Raw genomic sequence first — 21,744 nt, 5'->3', positions numbered from 1 at the left:
TTCAGTGGAGTTGTGGACCCCAGGTAGAGTATTTAAGCCTACTGACAGTTGGCCTGCTTTTATTAGATACCTTTCTGAGAACCCTTTGAAATGGTTATGGACCTCAAGTAGTTTGTAGACTGCACATTGAAAACCACTGGCTAGATAGGAAGATAAAGACTAGCAGTTAATTACCATTCTCTAGGTGAGAAGGCATTGTTTTATCACTAGGTTACTGGTCATGCAAGTACATAGAACCTAACAATTAAAAGGTTTTATAGTCATTTATGAGGTTAATATGTATCTGTATCAAGAAATAGATCTCATAAATGTGTGCATACTGTTACCATATATTATACCAGGTACTTTCATAACATGTTGCTGTCAAGTGGGCCTCTGATTCCCATTGGAAATCTAAAGCAAATTTTTATTTTGTCTTTTTTTTTCTTCTTTTTTTCCCCCTAAATGAGTGTGCTTACACCAGAAATGATAGACATAAAGAAGCTTAGTAAAACCCTCTGGCACAATGCAATATTGCTTGAATTAACCATTTGAAATGGATACACTGAACTGGCAATGACAAGAATTGGTGGTAGTTACCATGATAACGTAGGATATTTTTAAAGTTTTCTGAATTGATCTGGTTACAGTTATAGCTACAACATGTGCTTGGGTATTTGAATTTTTAAAAAAATGAATTAACAAAGTAAATAGAGTGAATAAACGTAATTTCATTTTTTAAGCCTTATTTTGGAAGTTAGAAGGTTTTTTGAAAGTTTTAAATTCCAGCTTTCCCACATGATCACAGAGTGCAATTAAGAGGAAAAATTGTTTAAGAATAAACATTTTTGAAAATAAAAGTAAAGTTGTACATTCTCCTTCCCTTAAGTTAACTTTCTGTAGGTAAAAATAGCAGACGTATTTAAACTTATTAGGCATTCAGGAATTATAATGCATTTGATTAAGCTATGCAAACAGAAGTCAGCTTCAGCTCAAGTTGTTTCCCATTCTGATTTATATTTCCATAACATGTGTGTTTGGTGAGGAAAAAAATTGAAAAAAGGTGGGAGGGAGGTTGGCAGTTCTGTTGTTTTTGAGAACTGTACATAGAGAGAAAGAGATTTACTTACAGGGTGCTTGCTATTTTGTGTTGTAGTAAATATTAGGAAGACACTTTTGGCTAAAGGAATACACATGAATGTTTTTGATATAATGAGGAAACATCCACATTCTCCTGAAGTGGCTGAAAGCGCCTGCAGAATTCTAAATCATGTTTTCGAAGGAAGGTAATATACTTAGAAATACGTGGCGACTTCCAAAGTGAAGGTTTGTGAGATTCAGTGCTGTAATTGACTGCATTTAAGTTATTGACTGTTTCACTGATATTAAAATTGATCACACGCTGACAGCCCTGTTCAAGACATCGAATTTTGTAAGCCCTGTAGTCAGATGCCAAGGTGGGTATGTGTAGGGAGCTGCATGTTCTTCCCTTCGTCGTTCTTGAGCAGTGAGGTTTGAATAGGCTATCGCTAGGTGGTCTCCCTTCCTGTTAGCCACACTGAATTTCACTGAGAGCTAAGAAGTTTCACACAATATTAACTCTTGATTATTAAAATAACATTGTGTTAATATTACTTTTATGTTGGCTTTTGCAAATGCTTTAAAACATGACTGGAAAACAAACTTATGACTCATAAATACTGATATACAGGGTGGGAACATGATTCCAGGTGTCTTGCCAAGTTTTTCCAGCCTTCCCTGAAACCTTTATATATGCTAAGCTCTCTGAAAAAATGACAGACTCAAGATGTGGTCACAGAATTTCTTATGAATAATTTCATTTTATAAAGAAGAAAATCTCAAAACTTCCATAAACATGTTCACAGAAATAAAAAGTATTATAAAATGAAAGAAGAAAATAAACTTAAAAGTGAATTAGTGGCCTTTGGCTACTGCCATTTCTAGGAATGCTAATGACATTGAGATTTTTTTTTTTTCTTTAAGATTAGAACCTAACATTATTGATATTTTTCTGTTTATCCTACAAGTATCTGATAATTCATCAGTATTCTATGGCAACTGCGGAGCACTGGATTAAGGAAGATGTATCTTTTCACATATCTGGACTAGAATCAAAGTGAAATATATGAATACACCACTTACCCTGAATGAAATACTATACTTTCTATGTATCACTGTTCTGGACTGGATCGAAATTACCTCTCAGTAGTCTAGAGTGCAATTAATTACATAGACTGAATTCATGGAATGAATGTATTTGCTATGATGAAGAAAAGTGACATAGTTTAGTTTATATTTCGTAGCTCAAACCAGATTTACAGTGTTCTAAAGGGATATTACACAGTATTAATTAAGGAAGCAAATACATGTAAAATTTAGAAATGCATTCTTTTTATTTATTTTATAAACAATATTTTCAGTTTCCTTCATCTGGATATAATGACAGTAGCTGCATCAGAAGTTGTAAAAGCCATGAGGAAACATGAAAAATCACTCTCTGTACAACTGGAAGCACTTCGAATCCTTTTACACTTTATGATGCCCGGTAAGTCATCCAAAAATGTAATCAGTGCGGCATCATACAGCAAATCAGAGAATAGAATTAGATAGCTGGGTTTTAGTCTTTCTTGTCTAATCAGACAGCCTTTAATGGGACTTCAGAGAATTTACTGGAGTTCTGTACGTAGCCAAGAGCAGCTCTAACTCTTTAAGAACATACAACATGGAGGAAATCTTCTGAGGTATTGAAGGTAACAGACCAAAATTATCACTGCTGATTTCCCCTTGATTTCATCAGTGAAGAGTTAGCTCCAGGGAATGAGTCTGGAGCTATCACTATGATTGTGTATTTTCATCATAGATACCCTTTAAGTGAGAGCAAACAGTGAGAATGACATCAACATTGTTGTACCACAAAATGCAATTGTTTTAATAGTATCTCTTGAAAGGAACATAAAAACTGGACCTCTGACATGACAAAATACAGACAGTGATTTAAAGATGTGAAATATAGTATTATATACTCTTTTTTACAGAAAAGGAGAAGCCAAAAGGACTAGCTTAGAAATTCCTTTCCAAAAAAAGCTCTTTAAAGGCAATCTACAGTGGGAAGAATATGTTCTTTGTTAGTTCTATAGCTTTAATAGAATTTCGGGAAAGTTTTAACTCTTCTTATCAGTTTACTGCTGTATATCCTGTTTTTTCCCTTTGATATTAAGTGTGAGAGTAGAGATGTGCAGTACTGATTTTTTTTCAGAATAACTTTTTGCAAGTATCTCTCAGCAGTTTTAGTTGAACATTTACAACACCAATAACTCTGAACTAGTAACTTGGCTAATATGCAGACTGATTTCAGGTTTTCAGTTTCCTTCTGATATTCTTTGAATTATAATCCTAATGCTTTCCTTTTTTTTTTTCAATAAACAGCAGGATTAAGACTTGACATATGTATTCTAACATGTAGGCAAGGGGCTTTTTTTTGCCAGTATCCTGGAAGTGAGGCCCTTCTGAAGTGTAATTAAACAGAGCGCGCCAACTGGATGTTCTAACTTGCATGTTAATTAGGGAATAAAAAGTAATTCACGCTGAACATAGGAATGGGAACAAATATAGATGCTGAAGAGACTTTTAAAGGATTTCTGGGTACTTTCTGTAGTGCCACTTGACTGCAAGTGCCAATAGCTACCAGAAATGTAAATCTGAAAGACATTTCTCTGTTCTTTTATTTGTACTCACCTTCCACTTACGACACCTGTGGGTAAGATTTGGCCTATGATGTGCTGCCCACTAGTTTATAGCTTCTCTATAGTGTCTCTTCTCCAGAAGGAAGAGGCATTCTGAGGTAAGTACCAGGAACACCAAGAAACCCCTAGCTCAAAAAAGTAATATATTGCAACGTATCTTAGGCAAAATTCTTTGGCATGATTTTGCATTTTCAGAGTAAGCAGTGAGCAAACATATGGTGAAATCGTCATTTCAAACACAATGTACTCGCACTACAATGTAAATCAGGAGGGACTCCAGTCTCTGTAACTACAGCATTCTGAAAATGTCATAAGATCTCAAATATGCCGAGTCAGTTGTTAAAACCTGTGTGTTCAATTTGATTGTAATATTGGGTTAATACTGGGGAGAATATTAAATCTGTTCTTCTGAGGAAGGCTGTTTTCCATTGTTACAGATACAAAGAATGAACACCAGATTGGTTCTTCCAGAGATGTGGGAGATGCTGCTTTTGCACTTACAGTAAAAGTCATTAAAAGCCAGTGTCTGTTGGAGGGAACTCATTCGTTGGTGCTTAATGCTTTGAACAGGGTATAGTTAAATCTTTATTCTAATGCATTTTGTCACTATTTTACACTTGCAATGGTGTAAGGTTTTTTTTGTAAGTTTTAGTTTTGTAAGTTTTAGTTCCACGTTGATTTTCCTATTGATTTGATAGAATTAATCCTAACTCCTGAGTTCCATTTATCGTTTGGGGTTTCTTCTTACTTTCTGTTCTGGAGTGTATTAGCTGGTCCTTTATACAGTAACTCTAAAGGGTATTTATGAAAACAAGACTAATTTTTTTTCAAGCATACAGTTTATTTGTGATTTTTTAATGGACTAGTTTATATGTGAAAAGTGTCATCATACCTACACCTCGACTACACATAGAGCTGAGTGGTTCTTTAATATGGCTTTCCTGAACACATACTCTCTTGCTTTCAACAGAACAGTGTTTCTCAGTTGTCTCCATTCTTTTCACTGTTCAATTCTATAAACTTTTCCAGCCACTGGAAAACAGAATGATCACAGTGCCTTGAAGGGGAAGCTGAAAAGTGAAAGGCTGAAGCAGACCACAGTGGGCACTTTGCACAGCAAATTAACCTTAACTCCTAGTGATAGGAAAGGTTTAACTTCATGGCCTTCAGAAGAATCCCACCTCTACAAGGTTTGCAAGGTTCACATGACCACAATCAAAATGGATGTAGCAATTCACAATTTTTTAGAAGTCTCAACAATTTTATGATTGCCAGACACCTTCATTCAAGGAAATTTGTGTCTCTTACATTTATTATAAAAGTCAGAGCAAATAATGTATCAGCAAAAGAGTGCTAGAATGTCTAAAGGACATTTCTTGACCTGAAGATATAGGAGTTAACAAGGGAGGCAAAATAATTTTTACTTCAGAATGTATTACAGTCTCCAGTGCTTTGTGACCATCCTGATTGCTTTTTCTGTCCCAGCTGGTTTGTGTTTTGGGGTACTACAATATCAGTTAGAAGGACTAGAAATTAACATTTTAATGAAAAACTAGAGAAGGAATGAGGAGGAAGATGGGCATGACCCTGCTGAAATAATTTTTCAGATTTGCAAGTCACTGTGACAGCTATGCACATTCTCAGAGCTGGGCCTCATCTAGGTTTCCTCCATCTAGAAGGGGGGGAAAATTGGGAAAAATAATCACAAATAACCTATTGAATTGCTGTATAAGTAGACCCAAAACTTTTAAAACCTTGATGGGGTGCGGTAATAGGTATGTTGCTTCATACCTTTTTCTTTTCCTATGTTTTTCAATTGCCACCATGTTTATCACTTGCGCAGTTCTCAAAGAACCCCATTTTTGTTCCTTTTTAACCACAAAGGCAGTACATTTTCTCACTCTCCTTGTCCTAGCAAAATGCTGTGAACTTGTGAATGGTTGTGCTAAAAGTTTGAGGAAAAAATATCCCACTCTCCATTAGAAAACTATCTTAGGGAATATTTTCAGAATCAAGGGTGAAAATCTGGGGAGGTTATGAATGGTTGAAACTGATAGTTGAAAAGGAAACCTTTTTGAAATTGTGATTATTGTTATTTATTGTCACATTGGCTGTAATTTCACATACTTCAAGAACAACAATCACTTGTTCTTAAAGAACAACTTTAAGAACAAGCAACTCTTCTGTTGCCATTTTAAGCAGAGCAAACTTGATCTGATTTTATATTCATTTCTCCATTAGTTTATTGGAAATCCTAGCATTCAGAAGTGTGGCTTAAAACTACTTGCTTCTGTAGCTGAGTGCACTGGTGCACTAGAAATTTTAACGCAGCAAGGAGCTACTGACACTGTGCTTCACACCCTCCAGATGTATCCAGACGAACAAGGTAGGGAAGGTATTTTGTTAGTTGAATGCGAATGATGTAGTAGGAGGGGCTGATTAACCGTAGAAGCAGTAACCTAATCCATCACATTAGTACTGGATGTGATGCAGGTTACATGGCAGGAAAAGGGTGCAGTACTGCATAGTCCTCAGGTTCATCCACTTTGCAGTTATGCCTGGCCCTGTAATAGCTTGTGCAAATAACTTTCTGTAATATTAGTAATATAACACTACTTAGCTCATGGGTTTATTCCACTCAGAATGTCTGAATAATCAACAGTATTAATCTTTCTTTTTTTCTTCTAGACATACAGTGTTTGGGTTTGAGTCTTCTACGCTCTTTGATTACAAGAAAGAGTTTGTGTATTGCAACTATGCATGTTCTGTCAGCAGTTCTGGTTTCTACTCTGCGACGATTTAAGGAGGTCACTGAAATCCAGATGCATGTATGTGTTATTTCTACGTACAAAGAGGAAAGTGAAAGGCAAAACCTTAGAATTTTTTTTTATGTAGTTATTTTTGAAGTATAATTCTTTATTTAATTCCTTCATTTTGATTTTATTGCAATTACTAGATTAGTATAAGCCTTTATAATTAAATCAATATGTTTGCCATAGAGATGGTTGTCTTGGAGGCATATATTCAATCCAGAATATGTAAGCATAGATTTAGGTATTTATCTAATAAGAATTCTGAGATCTGCAAACTAGAACGAATTTCTCAGTCATGGTCCATCATTCAGTCAATCTATAACCATTTAACGAAGTAACCGTCATTATAGTATTGATTGCCCTTCTTTGAAAATTAATAGACAATAACTTGGTTCCCAGCCCTGTCGCCAGCAATAACCTTAGTGTAGGAATGCTGTATTTAAGAAGGATATTACTGGAATACTGTGTCAGACTTTGGATCTACTTCTGAATATGGAAGGAGAGTTCCTATTCTGTCTGCAAACACACGTTGGTCTTCCTCATGTGAAAGTTCTGTTTCCTCTGCTTCAGAAGCTTTTCCTGCTTGTTGCCAGTTTCATTTTTCTAGCAAAATGGAGCTTGCCTGCGAGATCAGCTTCCTGTGAGAGTTTCTGTACTTGTGTTTCAGATCAAGATGCAAATATCACAAGTACAGGCTCCCTTCTTTACTGCTGTTTTTCCCCCAACCCTTCCAAGTTTAGCTTACCAACCAGTGCAGAGACAAATCAAAACAATGTGGTGGAATAAGGAAGTTACTTAAAGTGATTTAGTCTCAGTTAAGTTTGGACAAAGAGTAGGTAATTTACCCAGTTCACCCTTCTAGGTGAACTTTACTTGCAGAATCACGGGATAATTTTGTATTTCTCTTTAGTTTTTAGATAAACCTGTTAAGCTTTTCATTTAGCCTATGTTTTTCTTTTTCAAATTCAAGGATTACAGAGCAACACATTGGGACAGGGGATGCATCTGCATCCCATATCCTTAGAAGGAGATTGTTTCCTCTGTACATTTTCAGGAAATCACAAGTACATTTGTCACTGCCAGGCAGGATGTTGTCAGATATTATGGTGCATAATTTGGCTTTTCAAAGTGTTAGTTAATATCTGTTTAAGTGGGTCAGATAAACAAGCATGGAACTACAGCTATATAGACACAGAGACAGCAGGTGTTTCTCCCTTCTCTCCTGATCTTCTCCAATTTGTGAATTACTGCATGTTTAAAAGCAAGACAAAAAAAATTAAAGCACATATCTTTTGGTTGAAATTTGATTTTGTTGCATGACCTGTTTTCAAATGATACTTTTTAACACGGTACTCATTTCAATCTTCTCATTGTTTTCTTAGGGATTTCATGCAGTCTTGTCAATTCTTGGTTTGTCACCTTGTTTTGCAAAGTTGCTGATACATGAATCATTTGACACAGTCATTTTCTACCAGATGTCTATGTGTTTCACTGACCAGCGAGATCAACAGGTATCTTCTCTCTTTTGACAGCTCCACAGCTGAAAAATTTTGGTGCTTTTTTTCCCTAACTTTGATTGTTTGTCTTCCCATTCAGTTTCAAAGCCAGTGTTGTAAATGTTTTGCTAAAATAGCTGAAAATGATGATTTAAAAGATATGATGCTGGAAAAAGCATGTATTGAGAACAATAATATTATGGCTGAATGTTTACTGCTACTGGGAGCTGATATTAATAAGAAGACAAAGACAAACTCTTTGATCTATCAGGTAATATATGGAAATATATATAGTTTTATGGCTTTAAAACTTGTGCTTTTGGGTTCCTTTCTCTTTTCATGTAAACATATATTTGGCAGAACACAGCAGCAATACCCAGTGGCAATCTAACTGTGACCTGAGTGGTGTTGACCATTGCTACTCACAACGACTTCAGGCTCAGTCTGATGTTCACTGAAACACCCTTCACTTTATTGAAGCTCACAGGGTCACTGTCACCTAGAATGTGCCCACACTGTCAGTTCAGTTCGGATGCAAGTTCACTTTAAAGTTCACGCTTTCTGATTGTTTACCCTGTTCACATGCAAACCTGGTTTCAGTCAAGTACTGACTTAGCCTTAGCTTTGGAGTATTTTTGAGGAAGAAGACTTAAGATCAAGATTTGCAAACTCCCAGTCATTTTTTCTGAACTAATCAGGCATAGATGGCATCAAGCCCATTAGAGCCCAGTCCATGAACTGATACTCCAAATTCAGCTCTTACCAAGCTCCTTGAGGCTAAAGTACAGATGGACCAGCAGGCAGCACTGTGCATAGATAGTTTCAGGGTGCTTAGTCCCACTCTGTTCTGGACCTGCAAAGAAGACTTTGCCCAGAATGCCTGCCCTGAAATGGTGGATTTTTTTTACTTTGTGTTGTAATTAAAGATGAATATAGTCATCAGTTTTTGCTCCGATTTAACTGTTTTGGTTAGAGTTCTGACTTTTTATCAGCACAGCTAAAGTAATGTAACATCTTGGTATGCCTGCAGTCACTCCAGCTGCAGAGAGCTTTATCCAAACAGTGGCCACATCCAGAGCATCAACTATTTGAAATATGTTGGTATCTTAAATAAGGCTATGGGTAAACATCCCATCTGGATTCAGCCATGCCAACAGGAGAGGCTGTTTCCACCTGCTTATAAGTGCTCCTTGCTAAATGTGACTGCCTTTAAAAAATTTTTTGAGAGACGGTGTGTATGAGCACTTCTTAATTTTGCTTCAGTGTCAAAGCTTTAAATGGTCTGAGATAACCCCACCAGTACTGCCTGAAGTGAATTAGGAAGTCTTGGTTTCTGCTGGCAGAGCTGGCTGGGTGATAAAGCACAGCTGAGTTTGGAACTGACCATCCATCCATGGAGTCTGAGGTAGGCAAATCAGTGTTAGCGAACCACAGTGGAAATATTGAAGTCACTGTAAGTATTTCTAAAAAATATTTGGAATATTCACAGTCAACACGGCTCTGTGTACTAATGCAGGCTGAGAGATTGGAAGCAGTGAAGCTAACTGAAGCCAGTGGACCTGAGCTCCCTAGCACTAGGCAAGGCTTGATGAGTCTCACCGTTGTTGCCTGTTCATCTGATATCCAGGTGACATGGCAAAATAACCCCCGAGTGTCTTTTTTCCACTAAACAGCTAAATAAATGGACTTGCCATAGACCGTGTGTAATAACCAAACTACATAAATTACCATGCATTTTTGCCTGGAAATTGTGTGCACTCATGGAAGAAATTACAGTTACAGAACTCGGGCATTTGTTACATTTTGGGCAAAGACTTCAGGAAAGTGGGAGTTGGTACTCAGGTGCCTTAGGCAGACACATGCTCTGAGGGGTAGGGGGATTGTGTAATTGAAAAAGAGACATGATCCTAAAAATTAAATGAATCTGAATTTGAGACAAGTCTCTTAATACAGTCTGAGCTGTTGTTTGAGTGCTTCGCATAGATTTGTTTAATTGCTTTTCTCTGCTAGGTTTGTGAGAAAGGAAATAATCCTAAACTGGTGGAATTGCTATTAGCCAATGGTGCACGAGAGCAGGATGTTCGGAGTGCTTTAACCATCAGTATCAAGAGAGGAGATAGCCAAATCATCAGCTTGCTCTTAAAGAAGCTTAGCCTTGATGTTGCCAACAGCAGTATATGTCTTGGAGGATTTGGTATTGGCAGACTAGAACCTTCCTGGCTCATTCCTTTGTTCCCAGACAAACTTACTCCATCAAGAAAACAAAGTGAGTATCTTTAGAATTTGCTATATGAAGTGTGTGTTAATATCTCTTGATGGGACTATGTAGGTGTTTTAGATCAAGACCTTCAGTTGAGGATCTCTTCATAGCATTCAGCCGGTTATAGAAAGACTGCCAAACCTTGAAAATAAATCAAGTTATTTCTGTTAGTTTTCTAAAGCTATTCGGATTTCTTGGAGAATATGCTGTCTTTGCGGTTTCTTATATATATATACAGGTGCAGGTTCTGCCCTGGCAAGAATGGTGCTTAAATTCCAGATGAAGAATATTTCAGAGAATCGATCAAGAGCCTCCTCTGTTCTAAACTTCTCTGAAGATGGAGTGGATAAAAACTATCATTGGAATTTCATTTCTGACCCATTAGTGGACAGTGTTTTTCCTTTGAGTGATGATATTGATAGCGAAGGTAATTGTTTTCTTTTCTTTCTAGTTTTCACAATCCTAATCTAGTGTACCAGGGCTAGACCATAGCCATAAATCAGTCGTTTATTTGTATTTGAGGTAAAACACTTCCCATGAAAAAGATATTTTTATCTAAAATTTTGTTTGTGGTAAAAAAGTTTACGAGGAGTAAGTATGTGCTTTATCTACAAAATTAGGACCTTAAAGCATTTTATTCAGTTATCCATTTAAAATCAGAAAGAATGGGATTCATCCAAACAAATTTAGATATTGGCTATTTTGATGTCTGTTTCTGACCTATTCTTGTATGCTGCCTTTATAGCCAACAGCAAAAAGCAAGTGCCTCAAGAGCACAGTTTGTCTCATCATGAAGTCAGGTGTATTGTGATCTAGAAATCCGTATTCCCTGGGATTGTCTGTAAATAAAGTGCGTACAACTAAGTCTGGTATAGAAGAACATGTTGTTAACAAATAAAGTAGGTGAAACAAGCCCTATCCCAAAGATATCTAATTGATCAGAAAGTGTAAATGACAAGTCTATGGTTCAGTCCAACGTCATTCTTGGTAACCATGTCAGGAAATCTGAATGCCTTTAACTTACAAAAAACGGCATTTCTGTCTATAATATTAGTAACTTAATAATAAGAGTAAGTTGCCTTAATTTACAACATGCCTTTTATTTGTTCAGATGTCACTGTTGTTTTAGAACTGTTGGATACTTAAAATCATCACAGATGAAGAATTAGAATTTTGCAATCAGAGAATCCTAAGGAATTTTTTCATTCTGTTTTGTTCTTTTCCTTTACATCATTGAGCACCATTTTGCATTTCTGTAGGACTGTAGCACAGACATACAATACTGATAGGTACTATTTTTTGTCCCACGTAGAAAAGTTTTTAGGTCATACATAAATTCTGGTAAAAAAATACAGGCTTTGCTAAAAGGAGTGATTTTAGGAGTTTTAAAAGTAGCTTTGCAAAGCGGAACACTAAATGGGTCCAGATAACCCCAAATCACCAAATCCAGAGTGGCATTTGATGTTTCATTCTCAATAAATGTGGGAGTGCAAATTTATTTATTAAAATACACACTTTTTCTATTTTAAAAAGTTATTTACACTGCAGTAGCACAAAGATGTATTACAAAACATGTATAATAATCCCAACCTGCTGGAAATTTTAAGTGATAAAGCATCAATGTAACAAGCTGCAGGTCATATTTGGAGCATGTCAGGTTAGTATGGCCCATGTACTCTAAAACACGTTGGTGACATTTTTGGCCTATTGCACACACAATTAACCAGTGAGATCCTGCCAATATTCATGCTTTTGAAATGTATCTCTCCTTTGTATATCAGCATCTATATCACAGTTGAATTCTGAGCCTCATCTTTAAATACATTTTCTTACTTATTTGTCCTCCTGTGTTATTGTTTTGTACTAGGAAGTGAAGGTTCACTTTTTACAAAAAAGAAGTCCAATTCCATTGCAGTTGCTGACTTATATTTTAAGGAAATGGCATTTCAAAGAGGTTCTCCTACTTTGCCACGACATTCCTACTCTGTGGTAAGTCAGATCCTTATTCCTTCCTGGTTTCTTGTAAGTCCATCTCTGTTGCCTACTGCAAAATTGTTAATAATCAAGTGTTACGAAAGGCCATGTAACCATATGGGCTCTTGTCTCACTATTGCCACTCAATATTTCCTTCTGTTGCTGTGCAATTAGTATGCTTCAGATCACTGTACAGATGGGATTTTATTTCAGCAAACATTTATGATCAATAAAAAGTACACGTTCTTGTGAATTGCTCAAATTTCCAGTCTGATGTTCAAATGCAGGTGCAGAAACTGTGGGCCTATTCACAAAGACTTAACTATCCCTTAGTGAAGCTAAGCTGCAGAGTGCTACTGTGATCAATGAAGACAGACCAATTCCGTAAGAAGACATAAGAGGACAAATGGGTGGACTCAAAGTCAGGTTCCTTTGAAAGGCGCTTGTCTCTTTCCACTGGCTGTAAAGGGAAACTGGAGAGACTGGCTTCCCTAGAGAAAGTTATTTTTTGTAATATCCAGCTGCATCCTATCACCTCACCCTAGTGAAAGTCATTTTAGGTTGCCAAAAAATGCACTACTTCCATTGCACTTTAAATCTACTGTTCTTTCATATTGCATGGATCAGTAAGTTTTATAAAGATGAGACCTATTATTATTTTTAGTTGAAATGTACAGTATCTTTGTGTTCCCCCTGGAAGTTCTGATAAAAAGAAACCACAGGAAAAAGAAATTTACTGAATTAAAATAATTTCAGATATCTGCGTGTGTCCATAACTGTTTTTGTTCTGTTCTGGGATTTCCCAGGGACCTGGCTCAGATTATGAACCATTAATGAAACAAAGAAGAAAATTCTTGCCTTCAGATGAATCTCCCAGTAAGTAAACTATACAATTAACATATATAACAGATTTTTCATCCTTAATGCTTTCACAAGCATAGCATGCAAAGATTTTAGTCAGATTATGTATTTGTTTACAGAGAGGAGGATAAATTTTGGAAACACTACAGTGGAGTACAAATAAGGCATCTATAGGGATTTTTTTTTTTTCTGGGCTTCACAAATAATTTATGTAGAGATAAACAGGCAATGAAATTTCATGAGTGCTGTTCACAAATAATTTATGTAGAAATAAACAGGCAATGAAATTTCATGAGTGCTGTTATTAGCTTTCAAAAGCTACTTCTTTTGTGCAGTGCATAAGCATCCATCTCTTCCCTACTGTCTTATGAATTTCTCTCTATTAATAGAAATCTTCATGGATTTGGATCTTAACCAATATCCAGACATTCACTGTCTTCTGCATCTTTAGATCCCAAGTTGATTGATCTTAATTTTAATTACGTGATAAATGAAATGATGCTAATTTTCCCATGTTTTTGTTTTAATAGAAGGCATCTCAAAATTTTCACCACATATAAGACCATCAGACAGTCTTTCTTCATTGATCTCAGAGAAAGAATATATTAAATCATTAGATCTTTCATCAAATGAGCTGGAGAACATTGATGCCATCAGCCAGAATAGCTGCTTAACTACTCATCTGGAACATCTTGAGAAACTGGAGCTCCACCAAAATGCTCTTACAAACATTCCAGAACAACTGTGTGAAGTAATTCTTCATGATTTTTATGTAATACAAGTTGAAATTAGTTACAACAAATTGTTTGTCTCTAACAATGTACCATAGCAATACTACTCATGAATATGGATGTCTATTTTTGCATGCTTCATACATTCACTCAATTTTCATTCAGTGGATTTATGTTCAGCTAGAAATGAAAGTATTTTCATGGAATGTTTTAAGTCATTTACTGCAGAGAACTGCTTTAGGATGTGTTATATTGGGTAACATAATAATGTAAATGGAACTGAGAACTGCAGGCAATTCATATCTGTTAAATTTTATGAAACTGAGCTAATTAATTTTGAAGAATGCTTTATATTTTATTCTGTAATAGAAATATTATGGGTTACATTGGTATGATTGCTATTTTTCCTAGTGAGAGAAATTAAGTAAATTAATAAATTGTATACAATATAACTCAATTTAAAACCTATAAATTCATATTTTCATTTAACTTTTTAAAGATAAGTTACCCTTTTCTTTCAGAACTTGAAATGCTTGACTTACTTGGATTTGCACAGTAACCGATTTACTTCTTTTCCAACTTATTTACTGAAAATGAATTGTATTACAAATCTTGATATCTCTCGAAATGACATTGGACCTTCCTTTGCATTGGATCCATACCTCAGATGTCCAACTCTAAAGCAACTTAATCTTTCATACAATCAGCTGGCGTGCATCCCTGAATTTCTTACAAATGTTGCTGAAAATCTGGAACAGCTATTGCTAGAAGGGTGAGTAGCATTAGTAAACAGACTGTAGCATAACAAACATGACAGAAAGTTATATATTTGTCATCCAGAGTGATGACTCTTATAGCATGGAAAGGATTGTTTAGTCAGCAGTGACACACTGACATTGTCTTCCAAATGTGTAAATTGCTACAATTTTCAGTGTTGTATTACGAAGTACATGAGAATATTTGTGGGCCTTGGTAGAATCTAATAGCATTGCAGTTTCGGTAGCATACTAAAAATGTTGTAGTTCAGTGGTTTTCTACATACTATTCATCCACAGGACTGTCTATGTTGTCTTAACATATTCAACTAGGTTTTCTGTATACAGAATACAGTTTCCACTGTATTTCATGTTCACCAAAGATTTTTTGGAAGTGTGATTCCTGGAATTCCATTTATTGGTATGGATATGTTTTAAATGACAGAAGCAGAGAAAGTATGTAAATTTTTTGTTTACTAGCACTTTTTATCAAATTTGTTAGTGAGTGAGATAATTCGTAACTATACAGAATTCCTAAGAATGCTATTATTGATAGCTCTGTAAACTGCAGATACTGTCTCATTCATCTCCCATAATTTATTTTAAATAAGGTGGTGATATTTTTTACACAGAAATTCACGCAGAATAAAGATAGCAACATACGTAACTAAAGCAAGCAGTATTAACTATGTGAATCAAATTTACAAAAGCAATATTTTAGATTCAAAATCCTGTTGCATTTCTTCATTAGCTTTGTTTTGAACTTTCTTAGTGTTTTTACCCTTGCAAAACAGTGCTGCATGGTTCTTTTATCTCTGTATTTTCAGGATTTTTGTCTCTTTCTCTTTCTGGTGTTCTTCTTCCCAGAACACATTGTTTGTAACATTATATACTCATCCTGAATTGTATCCCCTACATGGAATTCCATTCTTTTTTTTCAGATTGATAGTAATTCTGTGATTATAATTCTACAAACACATATCTTTAGTAGAGAACTACTCACAAATGGAAGTCATCTCTGTGTGGGATTGAGCTGCAGTATGTAATCAGGAAATGACACCTTGTAGTACATTTGCTCTCCAAATTAATTAAAACAATCATAATATCAGTCATGTTATTCCATGTTGCCACATGTACCAGTATTTTTGCTGACTGCTCAGTCTTTATATAGATATAAGTCTTATTTTTGGTTTACCAGTGTAAGGATAGCATTGTCAGATCAATACTCTTTACATGCACTTTTTAGCTAATAGTTTCTGAATAAAACATGCTTTTTTTTTTTCTTGTTACCATAGAAACAAAATTCTATGCTTATGTTCACCCATATGCTTGAAAGAACTGAAAATTTTAAACATTAGCAAGAACAATATTTCATCCCTTGCTGAGAATGTCTTCGTGGGCTGTACAAAACTGGAGCAGTTCAATGCCAGGATGAATGCTCTTGGTAAGTATCTGTGTAAATAGGATCCAACTTCTAGAAACCATTCCAAGGTACAAAGTTCCTCAGCCACCAGCATTTGGAGTCTTGGGAGAATAGAAATGGAGAATACCACATATGCTAGTCCTTGTTTATACAGTTCCCTAAGCATCAGCTTTTGATCACTGTTGGAAGCAGCATACTTCCAGTGGGGCTTGACGGACATTTGATCTGACTTGGCGTATCTCATCTTAGTTTTATATTTGTAGTGGATGCTATAGATATGGTTGGGTGTACTTGAGACTGTACATACTGTTGGGGAAGGTTCAAGGCAGAGAAGTAGTTCAAAGTTAGCTTGCAAATCTAGAACCAATACAGGTTTAATACTGTACTGAAATACATGTCATACAAGCATCCTAGCTTGTATCAGAAATAGCATGGCCAGCAGGACTAGGGAAGTGATCATCCCCCTGTATTCAGCACTGGTGAGGCCACACCTCAAATACTGTGTCCAGTTTTGGGCCCCTCACTACAAGAAGGACATTGAGGTGCTGGAGCGTGTTCAGAGAAGGGCAACGAAGCTGGTGAAGGGTCTGGAGCACAGGCCTTATGAGGAGCAGCTGAGGGAACTGGGTTGTCTAGCCTGGAGAAGAGGAGGGTGAGGGGAGACCTTATCGCTCTCTACAACTACCTGAAAGGAGGCTGTAGTGAGGTGGGTGTTGGTCTCTTCTGCCAAGTAGTTAGCGATAGGACGAGAGGAAATGGGCTCAAGTTGCGTCAGGGGAGGTTTAGATTGGATATTAGGAAAAATTTCTTCACTGAAAAGGTTGTCAAGCACTGGAACAGGCTGCCCAGGGCAGTGGTAGAGTCCCCATCCCTGGAGGTATTTAAAAGCTGTGTAGATGTGGTGCTTGGGGACATGGTTTAGTGGTGGCCTTGGCAGTGTTTACGGTTGGACTGGATGATCTTAAAGGTCTTTTCCAACCTAAATCATTCTGTGATTCTAAGTATTACCACACTATATCCAGTGTTGTCTTCTGAATAAGATAGAATGTTTGATTCACTTGCCTGAATGCAGGTGTCATTTGAGATCCCCTGAAGTATCCCACTTGTCTTACAGCTTCTGGTCCAGAAAAAGTAGGTCTTCCATAGCTCCTGTTTTGTATCTCCAAGCTGTGTGCAGATAGCTCAGGTACCACAGGGCAGATCACCTTCACTAGAACCCAGTGTTTAAGCAATTGAGTTGAGTTCAGGGTGTGTTTCAGTGGCTTAGCATGTTTTATGCAAAGGTGTCAAAATTATTTTACCTGTGAAAAATACAAATTACATAAATGAGATTTTAATGATACTGCAAAAGTTCATAAGTTACTGTCAGAATTTATTTCTGTCTTCAAGACTTAAAATCTTCCATTTTGAAATTATTGTTGCAGTATTTCAGAAGGTAGCTCTTATACCTGTATTAAACACAGCTGAACCATTAGAGTCATTTTTATATGCATAAGACCCACCACTCACTGGGTGAATTATGGGAATGTTATGTATACTGGCAATACAGTAAAGTGTAAGTAAGATTATTTAAGTAAGATTATTTCAGTGTTTAATGCCAATATGAGATGAAGTATAATAGTAGGTAATGTGATAAAAGTCAATACATTAACTTGGTTCTAAACTTCTTTCATTTTGGGAGTTTAGTTTTAAATAAGCTTTAAAAAAAAGACTCAGATTCTGCCTTTGGTAGCTTGTACAAAGACCTGTGTATAGAAGATAATAGACTGACCTTTTAGTCTGTCTTTGATTTTAGAAAATTCCAGTCTTAAAAATAATTTAAACAGTTCTGAAAAGTAATAGGATTAACCTCTTTTTCTGCTCTAGAAATAATACCTGACTTGTCATCCAGCATAACAAGCTTAAAATTATCCCAAAATCATTTTATTAATGTTCCAGAAGCAATTCTTCTTCTACCACAGTAAGTTATTATTTTATTTATTGAAGTTAATGTCAAGTTCTTGATGAAGAAAATCTGATGGCAAGACCTTTGTTAAGCAGAATATTCTGCATATTTTACAGATTTTCAGGAAATCCTCTCCAGTAGGTTAAATCCAGAACTTAGTAGCTTTTAACTGAAGACAAATAAATCAGTCACGTTTTCTTCATTATTTTGAGAAATTCTGTTCCTCAGATTCAGATCATTGTTACTGAAAATATATTGCTTGACTGCTGAAGCTGACAATTCTTGCTGAGAAGACCAGAATGAATTTATTATTTTCTTCAAACCAACAGTAAAGACACTGGCAACTTTTCCTTTTCAAGAAGTTCTGCAGACTTTTGCTCAAGGCTAGTGAGATTAGTTTTTCACTTCCCAAATATCACAAGATATTTATTCTCAAATAATGACACTTCCTTGAGATGGAATTGTGATAAAGATACATGTGACATTTATTTTGCTAGATCTTCAAAGCATTACTCATGTGAAAATCAGACTTCTGCTTTTTTTATAGAAGTTACTGACCTTAACAGGTCACTAGAATCAGATTGTGGAAGGAGTGCTGGGAAGGGATGATCAGATCAGTTATCTGACAGATATGGGTAGATGTGAGTGCTGATGGCACACCATGGGGAGGGCAGATCCACACAGATTTGCGAACTTATATTAATCAAATTCACATAGAGCGTGTCATTATTAACATGATATGACACTATTCCAGCATGCTAACGTTTATATTCAGAGCAGCAAATTGAATGGATGTGTTGAAAAAGGTGCAGCTTTCAGGTTATACATCTCCCAGTCCAGACAAATCAATAAGGAGTTGCATGGATTTTTTGCATGCTTCATGTTCCACAGTAACATAAACAGCATATTTGTCCAGCAGATTTGTCCAGATTCTGTAAGTTCATGACTTACAGAAATGAAATGTTCTTTTTTCTGTGGTTCTTAAATACATGTGTAGTTGAACTATATCATTTATGCACATACATGTATATACAAACATATGTTCATAGAAACATTCTGATAAAAGAGTGAGGTATCCATATCATCTGATGTTAGTCTCCTAAGTTAAGAGCAAGAAAGAGAGCAGTTCAGATCACCTAGTGAAGCTACATAGTTTATAAGTGGATCTTGAGTTCTAGAAAGTTGATAATACCAGGAATTTCCCCATTGCTTTTTTTTAATTTGAAATTTATAAAAATGCACATGAAAATACATATTAGTATTATGTTAGATTGCAATTAACTTTTTAAATGTATTTATTCTAGTAAGTTAGACATTGCACATAACAGTGTACTCCATGGGCCTGCACTCACCTGTAAGTGGAATCCTGAGCTAAACTCTGTTCTCTGTTACCTGGGTGTAAATGTGAATTAACTATACTGTTTACAGTTGAATTACTGAATATTTGCACAGCAGGAGCGTGAACCATATTTATCTGTGTCTTCTATTAACCTGAACAGAGCCATGCATGTCTGCAAATTGTAGAAAGGAGGAGGAAGTGGACTATTATCACAATATGCACACTTATTTAAGTGACTCTCTAATTTACTGTCTGAAACATATGCACACAGTATAGTGCAGATGTTTATTTTCATGACCAGGCAATTTCATTCACAGACAAATGCACTGAAAGACCATTATACTGAATCAAGCATATGTATTTATAATTTTTTCTGAGGTAATGAAGACCTACTTATAGTATCATCTTAATTACTTTTGCTGGTAGTAGTAATTCTCTATCTTCTATCTACATTCCTGTCAGAAAACTGTTTGTTCTGATATCTAATGTCAGATCTATTTTTTTTTCATTTAGTAACTTTTCTCTTTTTTATTTTCATGGTTTTAGTTTGCGATCAGTAGATTTAAGCCAAAACAAGATCATAAGCCTGCCTGGACCAATGCACTGGAAATCATTAAACTTAAGGGAGCTGTTATTTAATCATAATGAAATAGACGCCTTGGACTTGAGTGAAAAGGCATGTGCATGGTCTAGGCTAGAAAAGCTACACCTGTCCCACAACAAGTTAAAGGAGGTAAAGTGTAAAATTCTACCTAAAGAAAATGAAATGACTTTTCAATTGAATGCAGTTTTTCAATGTTCATTTGATTTTCATGTCAACTCTCATATAATTGTAAATACTATTAGTAAAATGGTATGTAAGTGCAAGTAGTACTTCCTGTGAATGAAAATCACCATATTCTATTAAACTTTTCTGTCTGGAATGTGTCATATAATCAGTTTGTCTAATGAATTCATTGTGAGGTCCTTTGTCTATTAGTGTGGGATATTAGGCCTGTTTATTAAAAAAACTTAAACTCTACAGCAGTAAAAATAATGCTTAGTTTTGTTCAATATTTAATGTATTCATGCTCGTACTTTTTTTTTTTTTAACATTTAATTGCGCGTTAAATGTTCTTTTATTTAGATTCCTCCTCAGATTGGCTTCCTAGAGAACTTGACTTCTCTGGATGTAAGTCATAATCCCGATTTGAGATTCTTTCCAGATGAAATGGGAAGACTGTCCAAAATCTGGGATCTTCCTTTGGAAGGACTCCATCTTAATTTAGACTTCAAACATGTGGGATGCAAAGCTAGAGACATTATCAGGTTTGTTGCCCTGTTGTTCCTGAATATTCTTGTTTTACTTTCTTGGGATATGCAGTAAGCTTTAAGAAAACAACATATCCTTTTGGAAAGACGTGCTGGTTTGTCATATGATATCCAGCATGCTACTCTGTGGAGGGTATCATTTCATACTATATCATATCATATCATATCATATCATATATCAACACACACACATTATTTTATCTATTTTGATTATAGTAATTTAGAATAAGAATCATAGAATCATAGAATTGTTTAGGTTGGAAAAGACCTTCAAGATCATCCAGTCCAACCATTAACCTAACACTACCAAGTCCACCACTAAAACAATTAAGGGTAGAGTAGTAATTAATTTCATGTTTCCTGGCTTGGTGGCTGGATTATTTTTTAATGAAAATAAAACTAGGCATCATTAAGGTTGGAAAGGATCTCTAAGATCATCATTCCAACCGTCAACCCAATACCACTATGCCTACTAAACCATGTCCCAAAGTGCCACGTCTACATGTTTTTTGAACACCTCCAGGGATGGTGACTCCACCACCTCTCTGGGCAAGCTGTTCCAATGCTCAACCACTCGCTCCATGACGAAATTTTTCCTAATTTCAAACCTAAACCTCCCCTGGTGCAGCTTGAGCCCATTTCCTCTTGTCCTATCACTAACTACTTGGGAGAAGAGACCAACACCCACCTCACTACAGCCTCCTTTCAGGTAGTTGTAGAGAGTGACAAGGTCTCCCCTCAGCCTCCTCTTCTCTAGGCTAAACAATCCCAGTTCCCTAATCCGCTCCTCATAAGACTTGTGCTCTAGACCTTTCACCAGCTTCGCTGCCCTTCTTTGGACACGCTCCAGCAACTCAATGTCCTTCTTTAATTTAGTGCTTCTATAAACCATGCAATAAATGATGCTTACCAATTATTTCTGTTTCTTGTGTTCCCAAGTGCATTGCACAGAGCACATTTTTGGGGAATTACAAAACAAAAAAAGACACATTCTGAATTAAGCTTCAACTTTCAAATCAGAAATTAGAATAGACTGTTAAAATCCCAGTAATATCAAACAGTTATTGAAAATTTGAAGAAAATTGTATGGGTT

At 35.9% G+C, this 21,744-nt stretch overlaps 1 protein-coding gene across 1 annotated transcript in view; it reads left to right on the top strand.

Moving 5' to 3' along the window:
- The window catches only part of LRRK2 (leucine rich repeat kinase 2), a 72,902-nt gene that overhangs the window by 23,234 nt on the left and 27,924 nt on the right, over positions 1-21,744 (top strand). The window contains exons 12-28 of the mRNA XM_075719781.1: positions 1,136-1,265; positions 2,421-2,545; positions 4,181-4,314; positions 5,985-6,129; positions 6,432-6,571; positions 7,939-8,067; positions 8,153-8,323; positions 10,063-10,318; positions 10,551-10,739; positions 12,180-12,301; positions 13,093-13,162; positions 13,678-13,898; positions 14,400-14,650; positions 15,929-16,077; positions 17,923-18,016; positions 19,887-20,073; positions 20,467-20,648. Of these exons, the coding sequence (XP_075575896.1) occupies positions 1,136-1,265; positions 2,421-2,545; positions 4,181-4,314; positions 5,985-6,129; positions 6,432-6,571; positions 7,939-8,067; positions 8,153-8,323; positions 10,063-10,318; positions 10,551-10,739; positions 12,180-12,301; positions 13,093-13,162; positions 13,678-13,898; positions 14,400-14,650; positions 15,929-16,077; positions 17,923-18,016; positions 19,887-20,073; positions 20,467-20,648 (2,695 nt within the window). The remainder of the gene's footprint in view (positions 1-1,135; positions 1,266-2,420; positions 2,546-4,180; positions 4,315-5,984; positions 6,130-6,431; positions 6,572-7,938; positions 8,068-8,152; positions 8,324-10,062; positions 10,319-10,550; positions 10,740-12,179; positions 12,302-13,092; positions 13,163-13,677; positions 13,899-14,399; positions 14,651-15,928; positions 16,078-17,922; positions 18,017-19,886; positions 20,074-20,466; positions 20,649-21,744) is intronic.

This window comes from Pelecanus crispus, chromosome 1, assembly GCF_030463565.1.
Source record: "Pelecanus crispus isolate bPelCri1 chromosome 1, bPelCri1.pri, whole genome shotgun sequence".
NCBI lineage: Eukaryota > Metazoa > Chordata > Aves > Pelecaniformes > Pelecanidae > Pelecanus > Pelecanus crispus.
Note: the sequence above shows the minus strand (reverse complement) of the source record. Positions and strands in the feature narration are given on the sequence as shown.